General features: G+C 39.7%; 1 protein-coding gene across 16 annotated transcripts in view; it reads left to right on the forward strand.

Annotated features, from left to right (window-relative positions):
* Positions 1–16,266, forward strand: part of Trim37 (tripartite motif-containing 37) — a 132,160-nt gene that overhangs the window by 13,832 nt on the left and 102,062 nt on the right. For all 16 annotated transcript variants that reach the window (XR_594795.4, XR_010055210.1, XR_010055209.1 and 13 more), the window contains 3 exons: positions 1,328–1,450; positions 4,813–4,936; positions 7,365–7,432. Coding sequence is in view for 12 of the 16 variants with exons in the window: in NM_001108288.2 (NP_001101758.1) it covers positions 1,328–1,450; positions 4,813–4,936; positions 7,365–7,432 (315 nt within the window). In the remaining 4 variants the exon portion in view is untranslated. The remainder of the gene's footprint in view (positions 1–1,327; positions 1,451–4,812; positions 4,937–7,364; positions 7,433–16,266) is intronic.

A 16,266-nucleotide genomic window follows, 5' to 3' on the forward strand; every position in this document is an offset into this window, starting at 1 on the left:
CATTCATAGTAACTTTCCTAGAAGCAGCTTTTTTCTTAATAGCTGTGTTCTATTATTTAATATTCAGCTAGATCATTTATATATATATATATATATATATATATATATATATATTTTTTTTTTTTGTTCTTTTTTTTGGAGCTGGGGACCGAACCCAGGGCCTTGCGCTTCCTAGGCAAGTGCTATACCACTGAGCTAAATCCCCAACCCCCGATCATTTATATTAAGTACAACAATATAAGTAGGTTGAGATTAAACACAGTAAGGGTTTTTTGTTTTGGCAGTGCTAGAGATGAAATTAAGGGCCTCCTGTCTGCTATAAAAAGTGTTCTATCAGTGGGCTCTAACCCTAGACTAAAACAATCAGTTCTTAATGGGGAAAATGAAAGTGTGCCCACATTAGCAATTGCCTGAGTCTCATGTTAACTAGGAGACTTGATCATTTGGTGGCTATTGGGCAGTGTTTTTTTACAAAAAGTATGGGAGGCTGAGCTGGCTGAGTAGAGTTCAGTTCAAACAACTTTGTCTGAGTTCAAATTGTAATGTGCTGACTGGAAAAATAAATGACCACATTTTGAATCCTAAGCAAGTTTCTTAAGAGACTCAAGAGATGGTGATTTTTTCATCCTAAGTCACCATTTATCCATATCATGTGGCCAACGAGTTGGCTCAGCAGTTTAGAGCACTTATTGCTCTTTCAGAGGGCCTGGGTTCGATCTGGCCTTATATAACCATCCATAACTCCATTTATATAACTAACTATAAGTCTATATCTCTAGTCAAGGGTATCCAACATCTGACTTCTGTGGAGCACCAGGCATACATGTGGTATCACACATACATTCATGCAAAACTTCATACATATAAAATAAATTTAAAACAACAACAAAAAAAAAACACATTTTTTTTCCTCAGAGAGCAAAGTGGGGTGCTTTTGCTAAACAAGACACCCCCAACCAATACTCCCACCCCAGCAGGGTTTCTCTGTGTAGCCCTATCATCCTAGAACTCTATGTAGACCAGACCGGCCTTGAACTCAGAGGTCCACCTGTGTCTGCCTCCCGAGTGCTGGATTAAAAGCATGTTTTCCCATGCCTGGCTCCATTAGTTTCTTAATGTCTAATATTTAGATTCTTAAGGCATTGCTGCATTGCCAGGGTAATTTTGCAAACACTGGCCTGTTTTAAGAAGATAAAAGTGATACAAAAGAGATGAAATTCATTTGAAAATATTTACATTTATCATTGTCTGTAGAGTGTTAAAGAGGAATGCAAGTGTAGTTGGAATGTATGAAACGGCCTCATAGTGCTTATGTTGGTTTCTGTAGCATGGTGGACACACGTTTAAACCTTTGGCAGAAATCTATGAACAGCATGTCACTAAAGTGAACGAAGAGGTAGCCAAACTTCGTCGACGTCTCATGGAACTGATCAGCTTAGTTCAAGAAGTGGTAAGATTACTTTTACGTAAGATTTATTATCTTTTTGATTCTGTGATATATATTCTTAGAGAAATTAGATGTTGAAATCAAGATTGATGTTTAAAGATTTGATGGGATGATAAACCTCAAGTCTTAACTTCAAAAAATAGAGAAATTTACATCCAGAGCTCTGGCATATAGAGATCACTTGAAGCTAGAGAATTGCCTTTTTTTCTTTCAAGGAAAAAAAAAAATGTATTCTTTCTTAATAGTGTGTGTGTGTGTGTGTGTGTGTGTGTGTGTGTGTGTGTGTGTGCGCGCGCGCGTGCGCGTGTGTGCGTGCGCGTGCGCGTGCGCGTGTGTGCGTGCGCGTGTATGTGTACTTATGCTATGGGGCATATATGGAGGTCAGAGGACAACTTTGTGGGTTCTGGGGAGTAAACTCAGGTTGCCAGGATTGCACAGCATCTGCCGTAAGACACTGAGCAATTTCCCTAGCCTGAGAATTGTCAGTAGTGTATTCGAAAAGTCTACTTTTGTTATAGAGTTAATTGACATCTATGCAAAGGCCCAAAGTCAGCCACAGGTGTCATTCCTCAGGAGCCATGCACCTGGTATTTTGAGACAGGGTCTCTCACGGGTAATTGGAGGTCAACATTTAGGCTAGGCTGGTGGCCCAGGAAGCCCTAGAGATCCCGTGTCTGTCTCCACAGCATTGATTTTTATATGGATGCTGGGGATCAACTTTAGGCCCCCGTGTTCATCCAGTGAGTACTTTCCTAGCTGAGCCATCTGCCCATCCCAGTGGCTTTTGCAATCATTCCTTTTCTGTTCCCAGAGAGTGAACTATTTAAAAACACATTTTTCTTTTAGGTTTTTTTTCTTTCTTTCTTTTCGTTATTATTGAGACAGTGTTTCTCTCTATAGCCTTGGCTGTCCTGGAATTCACTACAGACCAGGCTGGCCTCAAATTCACAGAGATTCACCTGCCTCTGTCTTCTGAGTGCTGGAACTAAAGGTGTGTGCCACCACACTTGGTTCTATTTTTGTCTTATGTGTATGAATATTTTCCTTTCATGTATGTATGTGCACTATGTACATGCCTGGTGTCCTTGGAGTTCAGAAGTAGGCTTTAGATTTCCTGGAACCAGAGTTACAGGTGATTGTGGGTACTAGAAACCAAGTCTTGGTCCTTTCCAAGAGTAGTAAATGCTCTTAACTGCTTTGCCAACTCTCTGACTCCTGAATGAACTGTATGTGTAAATTAGTCTCCACAGAGTGGAAAGAGTAATCAGTTAATACTATGAAGGTGCAGTATGTAAGGAAGGAGGGCTTGGCAGTTACGAGTGCTTACTGCTCTTTGAAGGGGCTGGAGTTCAGTTCGTAACGGCCTGTAACTCCAGCGCCAGGAGATCTTGACACGCTCTTCTGGCCACACAGGCACTCATACATGAGGCGTGTACCCACATAGACAGAAATTCATAGATAAATAAAAATTGGAAATTGTTATCTGGGTCAGTTTTAATAAGTTGTTATTTATAATTTTTTCTTTGGAAAAATGTAAATTTTAAAGAAGTACTAAATAGACTTTTGGAATATATTCTGTCTAAAGTTGCCAGAATAAGTTTTGTTGGTTTTTTTTTTTTTTTTTTTTTTTTTTTTGGTCCCATTAATAACCTATCAGCAAGTGTTCTCTTTTTGACCCTTTGGAACTCAAGAACAAAAATCATCATTTGTAACATTTTGTCCATATTAAATAGCATTACTGAATTGCATGCATGCTACAAAGTCCTTTTGAAAAGCATGCTCGCTGAATTGATTTTATCTGGCCTTGTCTGACCATTATTAATTTCTCTTGGCAGCATTAGGAGGCTGCTCTAGGTTGAGAGTTCAATTTATATATAATAATAGTATGCATAGACAAAACTGCATTTTATTTTCTTTGGTACACTGATTTGAAATCTAGTGCTTATTTTGCAATCTTGGAAAAACAGCTATCTCTTTATATGTAATTCTGAAAACAATCTGAATCAACTAGAGAAAGGTAGTGGATTCAGAAACATTTTTTGTTGGGCATGGTGGCATATAGCTGTATTCCCAGCATTGGAGAGGCAGAGGCAAAAGATTCAGTCAGGGATTTCAGCTACATGGTAAATTCTAGGCTAGCCTGGAGCGTATGAGACTCTGGAAAAACACGAACAAAACAGAATTTCTTTTGTTTTATGACATTTTTGGATGTATACTAGCCAATTTTTTAAAAATGTGTGTACATGCATGTAGTCATGCATCATACACCCTTGTGGAGATCAGAGGACAATTTACTAGTATTAGCTCTCTCCACTCTATAGATCATGGGGAAAAAACTTGGGTCATCAGGCTTGGGAAATACCTTTTCTTTCTTTTTTTTTTTTTTCTTTTTTTTCTTTTTTCTTTTTTTGTTTTTTTTGGAGCTGGGGACCGAACCCAGGGCCTTGCGCTTGCTAGGCAAGTGCTCTACCACTGAGCTAAATCCCCAACCTCGGGAAATACCTTTTCTTATCAAACTATCTTCTAGGTCCTTTTATCTTTATAAAGTAGTTTCTTATCTAAAATGTGGTTGGGACTTCTTTAAGGAAACACTTTTTTTTTCCCCCCGGAGCTGAGGACCAAACCCAGGGCCTTATGCTTGTTAGGCAAGTGCTCTACCACTGAGCTAAATCCCCAACTCCCTGGTTGGGACTTCTTACCTCTTACCAAAATTAGGTTACCTTGGAGTCTCATGTAGCCCAAGATGGTCTCAGACTCTGTAGTTGAAGCTGGCTTTGAACTCATAATCTTTCTGCCTCAACTCTTATGTACTGAGATAATAGGTATGTGCCAGCACACCTAGTCAGGTTTGTAATTGTAGATCTTTTTTTTTGCTATGTCTGTTAAATTATAAGAAACTTAATTACACTATTTGCGAACTTTATTGCCTTGTGTTTTTTTTTGCACATGCATGTGACGGTCCGAGGACAACCTGCAGGAAGGAGTTCTCTCATACTGTGTGGGTCTTTGAGCTTGAACTTGGGTCATCAGGCTTTGTGGTAGGCACCTCTACCTACTGAGCCATTTCGCTTTGGAAGTCAGAGGACAAATTGAAGGAATTGGGTCTTTTCCTTCTACATAGATTACAGGGATTGGGGTCCGATTGTCAGGCTTTTGGGCAAACATCTTTCACTTTACTGACCCAGATTTACAGAATTTTTCAAAAGGCATGTTACCTGTATAGTGCAGATTATTACAATATTGGTTATGGATTTTAAAGAGGCAATTAACTGAATTTAAGAGTAATCCCAGTGATTGCATTGTTATGTTCTTGTTCTGTTGTAAAGGACTCCAGTTAGAATCCGTCCTTCGTGTTTATCTCCTAGGAAAGAAATGTAGAAGCGGTGAGAAATGCGAAGGACGAACGTGTTCGGGAAATCAGGAACGCGGTGGAGATGATGATTGCACGGCTGGACACACAGCTGAAGAACAAGCTCATAACCCTCATGGGTGAGTGTATTTGTATTCTGTTGGAGACCAGGGTGTCCTGGCCCTGTTTGTGGTTCAGCCTTTAAGGAATCAATTAAGGAATTGATAGTAGGTAAGAATCTTAAGCTTTTAGGCAACTCTGTGTTGTATAATCTGACCACAAGTCTGACTTACGTTGGAATATAATCAGAGAAAACGTTTTCACAGCCATTGTATGAAAATCCTAAATGGTTTATGAACCTCGTTGTTAGTTTTTTTCTTCTTTTACAGCTAAGAAAAGTTCCCACTACTGATGCCTTTAATCCCAACACTCAGAAGGCAGAGGCAGGTGGATTTCTGTGAGTTTGAGGCCAGCCTGGTCTAGAGTGAGTTCCAAGACAACCAGGCTACACAAACCAAACCAAACAAACAAACAACAGACTCCTGTTGGTGTCAGACAGGATCAGTCAGTAAAGGTGCCTACCCCTAAGCCTGATCTCAGGTCACTTTTCAGGGGCCACGTGATGGTGAAGAGAACTCCCACAATTGTCCTCTAACTGCCCTGTACATGCTATAGCATGAATCCCCACCTTCCACAATAAAAGAAATTTAAAATTTATCCCTTGGTGTTTTTCTCTTTTTCTTTCTTTTTTTTGAAACAGGGTCTTACTGTGTAGGCCTGACTCTTCTGGATTTCACTGTATAGATCAGGCTGGAATCAAACTCAGATAGAGACCTACTTGCCTTTGTCTCCTGAGTGCTAGAACTAAAACCACCACCAGACCTGACTGGTTAAAGAAAAATCAAAGTACATAAACTAATTAAAGTACTGTTCACTCTTAATATTATTTTGAATAGTAACCAAATGTATTTTTATATGTAGCCTTACTTTTTGCTTATAAGTTTGCCTAACTTCTTTAACTAAAAATCAAGTATGTCAGCAGTACAGATTTGTAAAATTTAATTGAAGAATTGTGTGTGTGTATTTGTGATAAATGCATGTTTCTGTAAAAATGTATTTGCAGTGCTTAGAGGTTAAAGTTGGTTGTCTTTAACACTTTTTTATTTTAAAAGAATTTAGTTATTTTATTTTTAATTATATAGTTATATATAGATATTTGTACATGTGAGTGCGGGTGCCCCAATAATCCAGAAGAGCACATCAGACTCCTTCCTAGAGCTGGAGTTGGTAGTTGTGAGCTGCTGTGATAGGGGTGCCGGGAACCAAACTCCAGTCCTCTGTAAGAACAGTATATGCGCTTAACCACTGAACTCGCGGTCCAGCTTCTCTACCTTCTTCTTTTGAGACAGTATTTATCACTGAGCCTGGGATACTTTGTTTTGGCTGTTCTGCCTGATCCCTGAGCTCCCAGGACCTGCTTGTCCCTGCTTCCTTCCCCAGCACCTCTGCTGCCCTGGCACGGCCTCAGGCTTGTGCAGCTGGTGCTTTTCCATTGAGCCAACTCCCTGAGTGAAGCAGCATTCTTTTCCAGTGCAGAAATTCTTTGCTTTTGTGGGGTTTTTTTTTTTTTGAAGGTTTTTTTTTTTTTAATCATGAAAAGCTTTTGTACTTTGTAGATTTTCTTTCTCTTGGTTTGTGAGATGACTTTGCCTTTTCTTAAAAGACAGACTTTGTTGTAATTTAACATAAGCATCTTGCCAATTTACTTCATCTTTTCAAGCAAAAGTTAAATTTTGGGAAGAAATTTCAGGATAATTAACTGAATGAAATTGTTATTGTGTTAGCCACTTAAAAGTACATTCTCATTATATTGTTTATTTTTATTTATTCGTTTTGGGATATTACAGATTCAACCCAAGACTATCACTGTTTGTTTGTTTGTCCGTTCGTTCGTTTATTCATTCAGTCATGTTAATGGCTACATAGCTCAGGCTGACCTCAAATTGGCAAAGTAGCCAAGTATGAATTTGAATTCTTTTTTTGTTGTTTGTTTTTTGAGATAGAGTTTCTCTGTGTAGTCCTGGATGTTCTAGAACTTGACCCATTGACCATACTGGCTTCAGACAAGAGTTCTGCCTGCCTCTGTCTCCTGTATGCTGGGATCAATGTGTGCACCACTGGCTGATGACCTTGAATTCTTGACTCTGTCTTCACCTTCTGTGTGCAGGGATTATAAGTTTTATCATATCTGGTTTATGCCCAGCTGAGCGTTAACCTAGAGCTTTGTGCATGGCAGGAAAGCATTCTACCAGTCTCTAGCCCCAGCCTGTACATGGTTTAGATACATTTTATAGCTCTAAAGTGAATTTTGCCTAAAAAATAGTTAACCTCCAATGTTCTATTTTCTAAGCTACTTTTAGAAAGTGTATTCAGCTGTTAAAGCTCTAGGAAACTCATTGGAGTTCTGTTCAGTTGCAGCGGTTCTCGTTTTACAGAGTATATTCATAGGAAGTTATCTTGTTCTTCCTGAACATTCAACCTGAATGCTATTTTGCTCCTTTTAAACAGGTCAGAAGACGTCTCTTACTCAAGAAACAGAGCTGTTGGAATCTTTACTTCAGGAGGTAGAACATCAGGTGATAAAATACACTCGTTTATGTGCTGCTGAGTGAGCGTTAACGATGAAATAGTATGAAATAGTATGGGCAGGATGGTGCACAACTGTAAATTGTGTGAGGCTGAGGCATAAGGATCATGAATTTGATGCCAGCCTATGTTATATAGGCTTTTGAGGCCATCCTAAGACACATATACTTCTTATATAACTATGTAATTTATATAACTATGCTTCATCTACAAAAACTAATGTATTTATCCTTTCTTCATCCATCTCCCTCCTCCTTCCCTTCCCTTCCTGTTTATGGAGGTAGCATGTCATACTGTGGTTTAGGATGGCCTTAAACTTGTGACACTCCTGCTTTGTTTGCAGAGGGCTTTGATCACAGGGTGTGGTGGTTTGAATGAGATGGCTCTTATTCTTAGGCATTTGACTTAGAAGACAATTGGTAGTGAAGTTTGGGGAGGCTTAGCAAGTATGGCCTTATTGGAGTAAATATATGATTTGTGGGTTTGAGGTTTAAAACCTCCTGCTAGCCACCCCTCCTCACCCGTTTGTTCTTACTATTTCCTGTTTGTGAATCGAGCTCTCAGCTCTTCAGCCCTCAGCCCTCAGCCCTCAGCTGTAGTTGCTGCAGCTTCCCTGTCATGTTGATGAATGACTCTTTCTCCTCTGAAGCTGTAAACCCCAAAGGAAACGTCCCTTTTATAGGTTTCTTTGGTCATGGTGCTTTATTACAGCGTTCAAAAAATAATACACAAAGGTAAGGTACTGTACTATATCTTCTTAAAATGTTTTCCCCCACCTCTCTGCTAGGGTGTTGGGAGAAGAGGGAACAGAAACTATGACATCAAAGGATCTGTGTGCTTTAGTAGAGATTTTTATAGAGTTGGTATTAGCTAATTCTTATGATTTCTAAATGAGCCAAAATACAATAACTCATTTTTTAAGACTTTGAACTTTCTATAATAGACCACGTTGGCCTCAAACTCTCAGATCTACCTGAGTATTGGGATTAAAATTAGTGCCCCCATGCCTATCTAGATTTACTTTGTTGGGGGGAATAAGTCATAGATATTTGCAAATTTATAAAAGATGAAATTTCCCCATATGATTTAACTGGTAGTTTTAGGTAGATGGTTATTGCCATTTTTGGGTTATGTATATTCGTGTGGGTGTGAGCATGTGAATGCAGGTGCCTGTGGAGGCCAGAAGAGGGTATCAGAGCTCCCATTGTACTTAGAGGTGGTTGTGAGCCACCCAATGCAGATGCTAAGAATTGAAGTTGGGATACTGCAAGAGCAGTACACACTTTTACCTGCTGAACCAACTCTCCAGCCCCATTTTAGATGCTTGGGATATACTACTGAACAAATTGGCAAAAAATCTTTCCTCATCAAAATTTTGTGGGATGGTTAATAACCATAGAACAGTATAAAACATATCTCATCTGGTACATTCACTTGCATTAAATTGACTGTTTTTGGATTACTTGTGTTTTAATGGTAAATGTGTGCGTGAGTGAGAGAGTGAGTGAGGGAGCGAGCGAGAGAGCGAGGTAGTATTGGGTTTCAGACCAGGGACAAGGAGCTGAGTTGCATGGGCTTCAAGTTCTCCTAGCATCTCTCAGTCCCTACCTGTTACAAGGTATGGCTGGCATATCCTACCCTCTATCCTGAACTGTCCAGCCCAAGGACTGGGCTTCCTCTACCTCAGAAGTTCCTCCCTATATAATCCAGACATTTTGGTCCTTCTCTTTTCTCTGTCCTCCCCCCCACCCCCCCCCCCCTGCATTTTCTCTCTACTTTTGTGCTCACTATTTCTCTCTTCTCCCTCTTGTGGTCTCCCTCCCCGTGTCTACTTCTCTGGCCCTGTTTCTTGGGACCCATGAATCTGCCCTTGCTAGAGCAGCTGCCCAATATGTGGCTACCTCCTAAGGGTATTTCTCTCTCTCTCTCTCTCTCTCTCTCTCTCTCTCTCTCTCTCTCTCTCTCGGTTCCTTCCTTTTTTTTTTAAAGGCTGGTTTTCTTTAATAGCCCTGACTATCCTGAAACTTGCTTTGTAGATTTGTAGACCAGGCTGGCCTCAGACTTAACAGAGATCTACCTGCCTCTGCCTCTGCCCCACAAGTGCTAGAATTAAAGGAGTACACTGCCACTGTCCAGCAAAATTGTTGTCTTTTTTGGAGATTTTCTTCTTGTGTTTAGTCTTTATTTCCTGGTCTGTTATTGCTAAGACTCTTGGGTTATTCATGTGCTGTTTTTTACTTCAGTAACTTGCCAGGAGAGCTAATCAGAATTAACTTCCATTGCAAGTCTGAACATATTTTTATTTTATTTTTTCACTCAATTGGCAGTTGACTTGTAAGGTTTAGTACATGAATATTTGTTTAGTACTCTTACTGTCTTCTCATTCTTGTTTGTGTGAAATAGCATCTTGACACATATTTAGCATATACTGTCCTGGAACTTGCTGTACAGCCCAGGATAGTTTCCCTTTCATGAACCCCGCGACTCACCTTTCCAAGTGCTAGTATCACACACAATACAGCAGCCCAGAGACTTTTATCCCTGAATTAATAGGGTCATTTTATACCAATTGCAGTATACTGAGTGAGTGTCTAAGAATTTATGTGTTTTGTTTTTAAACAACCGATGTTAGCTATAATACCTGGGTGGAAAATGTGTGATTGATAAATTTGACAAATGTGTACAGTTTTGAAACCATCACTGTTGTCACAGTGGCAAATATGCACATTTATTTTTGTACATCTCTGTATTTTGTTTACCCACTCTTCTCCATTTCGCCCCCAATTTGGTTTCTGTCATAAATTAATGTTTTGTACAGTTATATAAAAATGTACTCTCATACATTCATTTTGTATTTCTTTCACCAAATTAATTTTGGGTTTTATTCGTGGTACTGAATGCATCGACAATTTTTTCCTTTTCATTGCAGAGTGATCACTTTATATAAACATCACATTTGCTTTTCCATTCAGTTGATTCTATTCATTTGGACTGATTATAAACAACAAAGGTGTTTGGGGCTGTTATAGCCAGAGCTACTAGGAACATTCTTGTCCAAATCTCTACATGGATATATATATATTTCTCTTTCTGTTAGGTCCACTTAATACAGATGGCTGAGTCAATGATGTCTGAAAACAAAAACCTTAAAATAAGAATAATTAAAAATGTTTGTTTTGTTCTTAATTATATGTATGTATGTGTGTGTATGGGTGGGTGGGTGTTTGCAAGGCCTAAATGATTGGGCCTGTTGAACTGGAGCTACAGTGACTGTGGGTCCTGGGAACTGACCTCCTTTGCTGATGAGGCTGAACCATTAGTCCAGTTACAACCCTTATTTTTAAGTAACTGCTGACAGTTACTGAACACGTTGGCCATTTTATAGTGCTACCAGTATGGCCTGAGTTCCTTTGCACTACTGGAAGCCCATGGCACACATCTTCTTGCAATATCTGTTTCCATGAGAGTATTTTTATGGCTGTAATTTCTGTTTGTCCCAGTCTAACAATGTTGGAAATCCTTTCTTACACTTACTTGCCATCCATATGTGTTGACGTTCTATTCAAGTTTTTTTCCTTCTATTTTTATTGAGTTTTCTTTGTTTTTATAGTTCTTTGTCCGAGGCAGTTTTTGTCGACTTGATGCAATTAGTTATTTGGAAAGATGAATCTCAGTTGAGAAAATGATTTAATCAGATTGGCTGAAGGCAAGTCTGTAGGGTATTTTTTTAATGTACAATTGATTTGAGAGGGCCCAGCTTGGTAGAGACTTGCCACTACTAGGCAGCTGGTCCTGGACAGTATAGGAAAGCAGGTTCAACAAGGCATGAGCAAGCCACCAAGCAGCATTCCTCCATGGCCTCTGCATCAGTTTCTGCTTCTAGGCTCCGGCCTTGAATTCCTAACCTGACTTCCTTAAGGAAAAGAATACTGAAATAAACCTTTCCCTCTCTTTAGGTTGCTTTTGTTCATGTATTTTCTAACAGCAGTAGAAACCCAAGACATTGTCATTTTAAATGAGTGTCTAAGCTGCCTAAACTTGCCTTGAATTCAGTACCTTCCTGCCTCAGCCTCCTGTATAATCTTTATATATTAAAAAACAAAAAGTAGATGGTAAGTTGTTATGTGGTAAATGCTTTGTAAAGGTTTTCTTGTTTTGTTTTTTTTTTGTTTGTTTTGCTTTTTGTTTTTGTTCTTTTTTTTTTCCCTAGATAGTGTCTATCTTTCCCTAGATAATGTCCAGGATAGCTCTGGCTGTCCTGGAATTGGTTCTGTAGACCAGATTGGCCTCAAACTCACAGAGATCCGCCCACCTCTGCCCCTGGAGTGTTCGATTAAAGGTGTGTACTACTATTGCCTGGCTATTTGTTTGTTTGTTTTGTTTTTTATTTAAGTAGAGAATTATTAAATTTTTGCCAAAGTGATTTGTCAGTTTGTTCATTTTGTGACACATTTAAAATCTTCTCTTATGTTTTTTCATAAATATTGTTTTAGGATTTCCATTTAGTTAGATCTATGATACACACACGCACACACACACGCACACACACACGCACACGCACACACGCAAACATGTATTTTAATTTTAAAAATATTTTTATCTTATGTGTATTTTGCCTGAATGTATGTCTGTACTATGTACATACAATGTCCAGAGGGACCGATGAGGGAGTCAGAGCCTGTAGAACTGTAACTACAGACAGCTGTTAGTTGTCACGAATTGAAGCCAGGTCCTCTGGCAGAGCAGTTGTTAACATCTGTACCATTTCTGGAGCCCCTATGTCAATGTATGTGAGGCCGGAGTACATCCTCAAATGTCACACTCAGGAATACCATCCTTCCTTTGAGTCCATGTTTCCTCAGCCTGGAGCTTAGCAACAAGGCTAGACTTGTTGGCCAGTGAGTTCAGAGTCCTCCTGTCTTGGCCTCATCACTAGGCTCACAAGTTCACCATGCCCAGTACACTGGGAAAGGCCATTGTCAGTCAGTAAGATTGGAAGAAGGAAAAGGACAGACTTGTTTGGCTTCTCTTGTGTAGGATAGGGCAGGGAGTTTAGTTTGATGTTTTAATTGGATGGTTTAAATTATTTTAGTGGGTTCTAAATGATCAGTGAGGAGCAGGTATAAACACTTGTTACGAAAACTTGATTTGCTTCCCGAGTTTGATCCCTGGATCCAATGTTAAAAAGTAGGAAAAGAGGAAACAAACTCCACAAAGTTATCCTTTGATTTCCAGATGCATGCCATGGCGTAGTGTGTTCTCACACTGACAGAGACATGCATGCACATAGTATAACAAACTAAGAACATTTAAACTGTACAGTTGTCCCTAATGGTCTGTGCCTTAGCCCCTGGGATGATTAAGGCAGGGGAATATTTTCTCTTGCATAGGCTCTGAATTCTATAGTATGTATATCAAAGACATGCTCCCATTTGAACATTCTGCTGCAGGCAAGAAAGTGAAATACTCCCAGGCCAGGAGTTTTTTGAGATGTTAAAAATACCATAGTGGGGTTGGGGATTTAGCTCAGTGGTAGAGCGCTTGCCTAGAAAGCGCAAGGCCCTGGGTTCGGTCCTCAGCTCTGGAAAAAAAAAATACCATAGTATCCGGTCGGGGTATAGAGGCACACAACCTTAATCCCAGCATGTGGGAAGACAGAGGAGTATGGATCTCTGTGAGTTTAAGGCTATTCTGGTTTACATAAAGAGTTCAGGCCAGCCAAGACATGGTGAGACCCTGTCTTAAAAAAAGAAAAGCAGAGATGAACACAGTGGTGAACTTTGTAAGTCATGGGCTGTGCAGAGAAGCCAGGAGCATCCCTGGGGCAAGCTGGCCAGCCTTGCACACTTGACAAGTCCCAGGCCAGTGAGAAACCCTTTTTGGGGGTGGAAGTAGGGGACACAAAACCAGTGGCTGACCCCTGAGTAATAACACTGAGGGTTGCCTTCTGTTTTCTGTTTGCACTCAGAGAATTAAAAAGCAAGCAAGGCCAGTGAACAGATAGGCAGAGGGTGCCTACGTAGCCAGTAATGCGAAGTTTCACTGATTTTACAGTGAGATGGTAAATAAAACCATAAAAATGCCATGATATACCCATTAATTTTATAAATAATTGTAGACAGTTACAAATATCGGCCAAAGATATACTAAAGAGAGATTTGTTTTCGATACATCTCATGCAACAGTTTTTAGAGCAGCTTGTTAGTGTCACGCGTGTTTGTTACTAGGCTCTAATTAGCAATCGCAGTTCTAGAAAAACTGCATGATATCTACAAGGAGCCACATACGAGGATCTCTTTTCATAATTATTTTTTAATAGTGAAATGAATAAATTGTGCTTTTCACTCCAAGGTGTTCCTCTGAAACCACTGAAAAGAAAGGCAGCTCTCACCTCGGCTTGTGCACACTGGTGCACACCTATGTGTAGCATCATCAAATCTTAGGAAGGCCTGTGCTTGTGCTTGGAGGATCTGTGAACTTAAGGCGGTGTAGTGAGCTTTATATGGCGCTTGGTTGGGTGGTTGGTTGATGGTAATTTTTGGTCTTTTGTTTTTGTTTTTCTGCCTTTTCATCATTTACCAGTCTGTTTATTATGTAATAGCTCTATTGTTTGGTATTATCATTGGTAAACCAAGGCTACATGTCTTGATGGCTCTAGTCTTATGTGCTATAAGCAATAATTACTCAAAAGATGTGAACTCCGTCGAAGCGGATTATGCTAACTTCCCATTACTGTGACATCCTACTAGGAGAAAGGCTTGTTTTCACACTGCTTCAGAGGGTTTGGTCCTTGGTGTTGCAGGTTATTTGATCACATTATGAATCCTGAAGTTGTCGACTCAGAAAATCTATTTCTTGTGTGGCTCAGTCCTAGCAAATAACCTTTAACTCAAGAGTTTTCTATTTATTGTAAACAAGTAGTTTTGGTGTGGCTCAGCCCTAACACTCACCTTTAACCCAGAATCTTTTTCTAAACAAGAGCTAAGTGATGTCGACCATAGATCAAGAGGTGGAGCAAGCAATCTGTTGACCGGGAAGGAACCTAAGAAAACCCAGGAAAGGGGAAGAAGGGTCTTTGAGTTGAAGGGTATTTAAGACAGTGTGGAGGAGCAGGAAATTTTCCCTTTGGGGACGTCAGTGTTGTAGGAACGTCATCTGGGTGCTTTCTCTGTCTCTCTGAGCTAGCAGACTTTCACCACAGTGTCTAGCTGCTGAGTCTTCATTTGGTAAATTGAATGTTTGAGGTTTTATTTAAAAACCACCGTGGTACAGTGGCTTTGTTGCTCTGGGAGCTATGGTAAGGCAGTATGTATATCATGCTGCAAGAAACCTATTTAACTTGTAGCATTTGGGAATGAAGAAAGTAGCCAGGATCCTAACATCCCTTCAAGACATGATCTAACTTTAATTCACTGGGAGTTGCCTCTTAGATTTCTGCTGCCTCCAGTAGCTCTGTCGGTTGGTGGTATCTGATGCCCTGGCCTTTGGGTAGCTCGAATATCATCCGTAAGAGAATTTTACAGTCATATTTGTCGGAGCTGCCTTGACAGAATCCACTGAATGGGATCCCTGAACAACAGAAATTAATCTTGCAGTTCTAGATGCTGGCAGCTCAAGGCCAAAGTACTAGTGGGTTTTATTTTATTTTTTCTTGAGGTCTTTTGCTTTGGCCTGTGGACAGAATTACCTTCTCACTTGTCCTCACAGGGACATTCGTATGCTGAGAACCCTGGTTGCTTCATTTGTGCTTAATTAACTAACCTTCAAATACAGTTGTATTGTACATGTTTTACATGATGAAAGGTACAATTCAGCCCACAACAGTTAGATGAAATTTTACTTAGCTGCCTCATGATCTTTATAGCCAGTAGAAATAAGCAGAAGCAGATACTAGTCCACATTGTAAAGTGCCAGAACCTCAGACTGGTTTTCTTGAACTAAAACAGTCTTTTAACTGTCATGCATATTTTACCACATTAGATTTCTCACTCCTTTTAATAAAGGATTGATTTTTATATGTTTCCCTGCATGTGTGTATGTGTACTGCATGTATGCCTGGTACTTGAGAGACCAGAAAAGCAGTTAGAATCTCTTGGAACTGAATCTGTAAGCTACTGCGACTCACAATGTGGATGCTGAGAACCAAACCCAGGTCTGCAGACAAGCAAGTGCTCTTAACTGCTGAGCTGTCTTTCCAGCAGTAGATTTCTCATTGTTTATCTCTGACTTAATATTTCAAGAACTGATTAAGATTGTGTGAGGACTGGAGAGACGGCTCAGAAGTTAAGAGCACTGACTGCTTTTTCAGAGGACCTGGGTTCAATTCCTAGTATTCACATGGCAATTCACAACTGTCTATAACTCCTGTTCCAGGCGACCAGACACCCTCCTACAGACATAATCAAAACACCAATATATGTTAAAAAAAAGATTGTATGAAATATGTGTGATACCAGCATTTCTATTAGCCATATAGAATTAGAAACGTCTGTTAAAGGGTGTAGAACTTGAATATCTGCTCATTAATATATAAAGTAGTTTACCCGTATCAGTATGAAATATATTTGTAGTTATTTTTTTACTTTCAAGCAGGAGGGAAAAGTTGATTAAAATCACATAAAGTCAACAATTTAATTGTTAAAATGCAAACCTAGCTTCTCCAAGGATTCTTAATTTTCAAACCCACTTTCAAATTTAAACGTTTTAAAAAATTTATTTTATATGCATGTGAGAATTCCCGCTTGTGTATGCACCATTGTGTGCCTGGTGCTCAAGGAGGCCAGTGGGAGCGCTAGACCCCCGTAAGTGGAGTAACTGAATGTTG

Source organism: Rattus norvegicus, chromosome 10, assembly GCF_036323735.1.
Source record: "Rattus norvegicus strain BN/NHsdMcwi chromosome 10, GRCr8, whole genome shotgun sequence".
NCBI classification, from domain to species: Eukaryota; Metazoa; Chordata; class Mammalia; order Rodentia; family Muridae; genus Rattus; species Rattus norvegicus.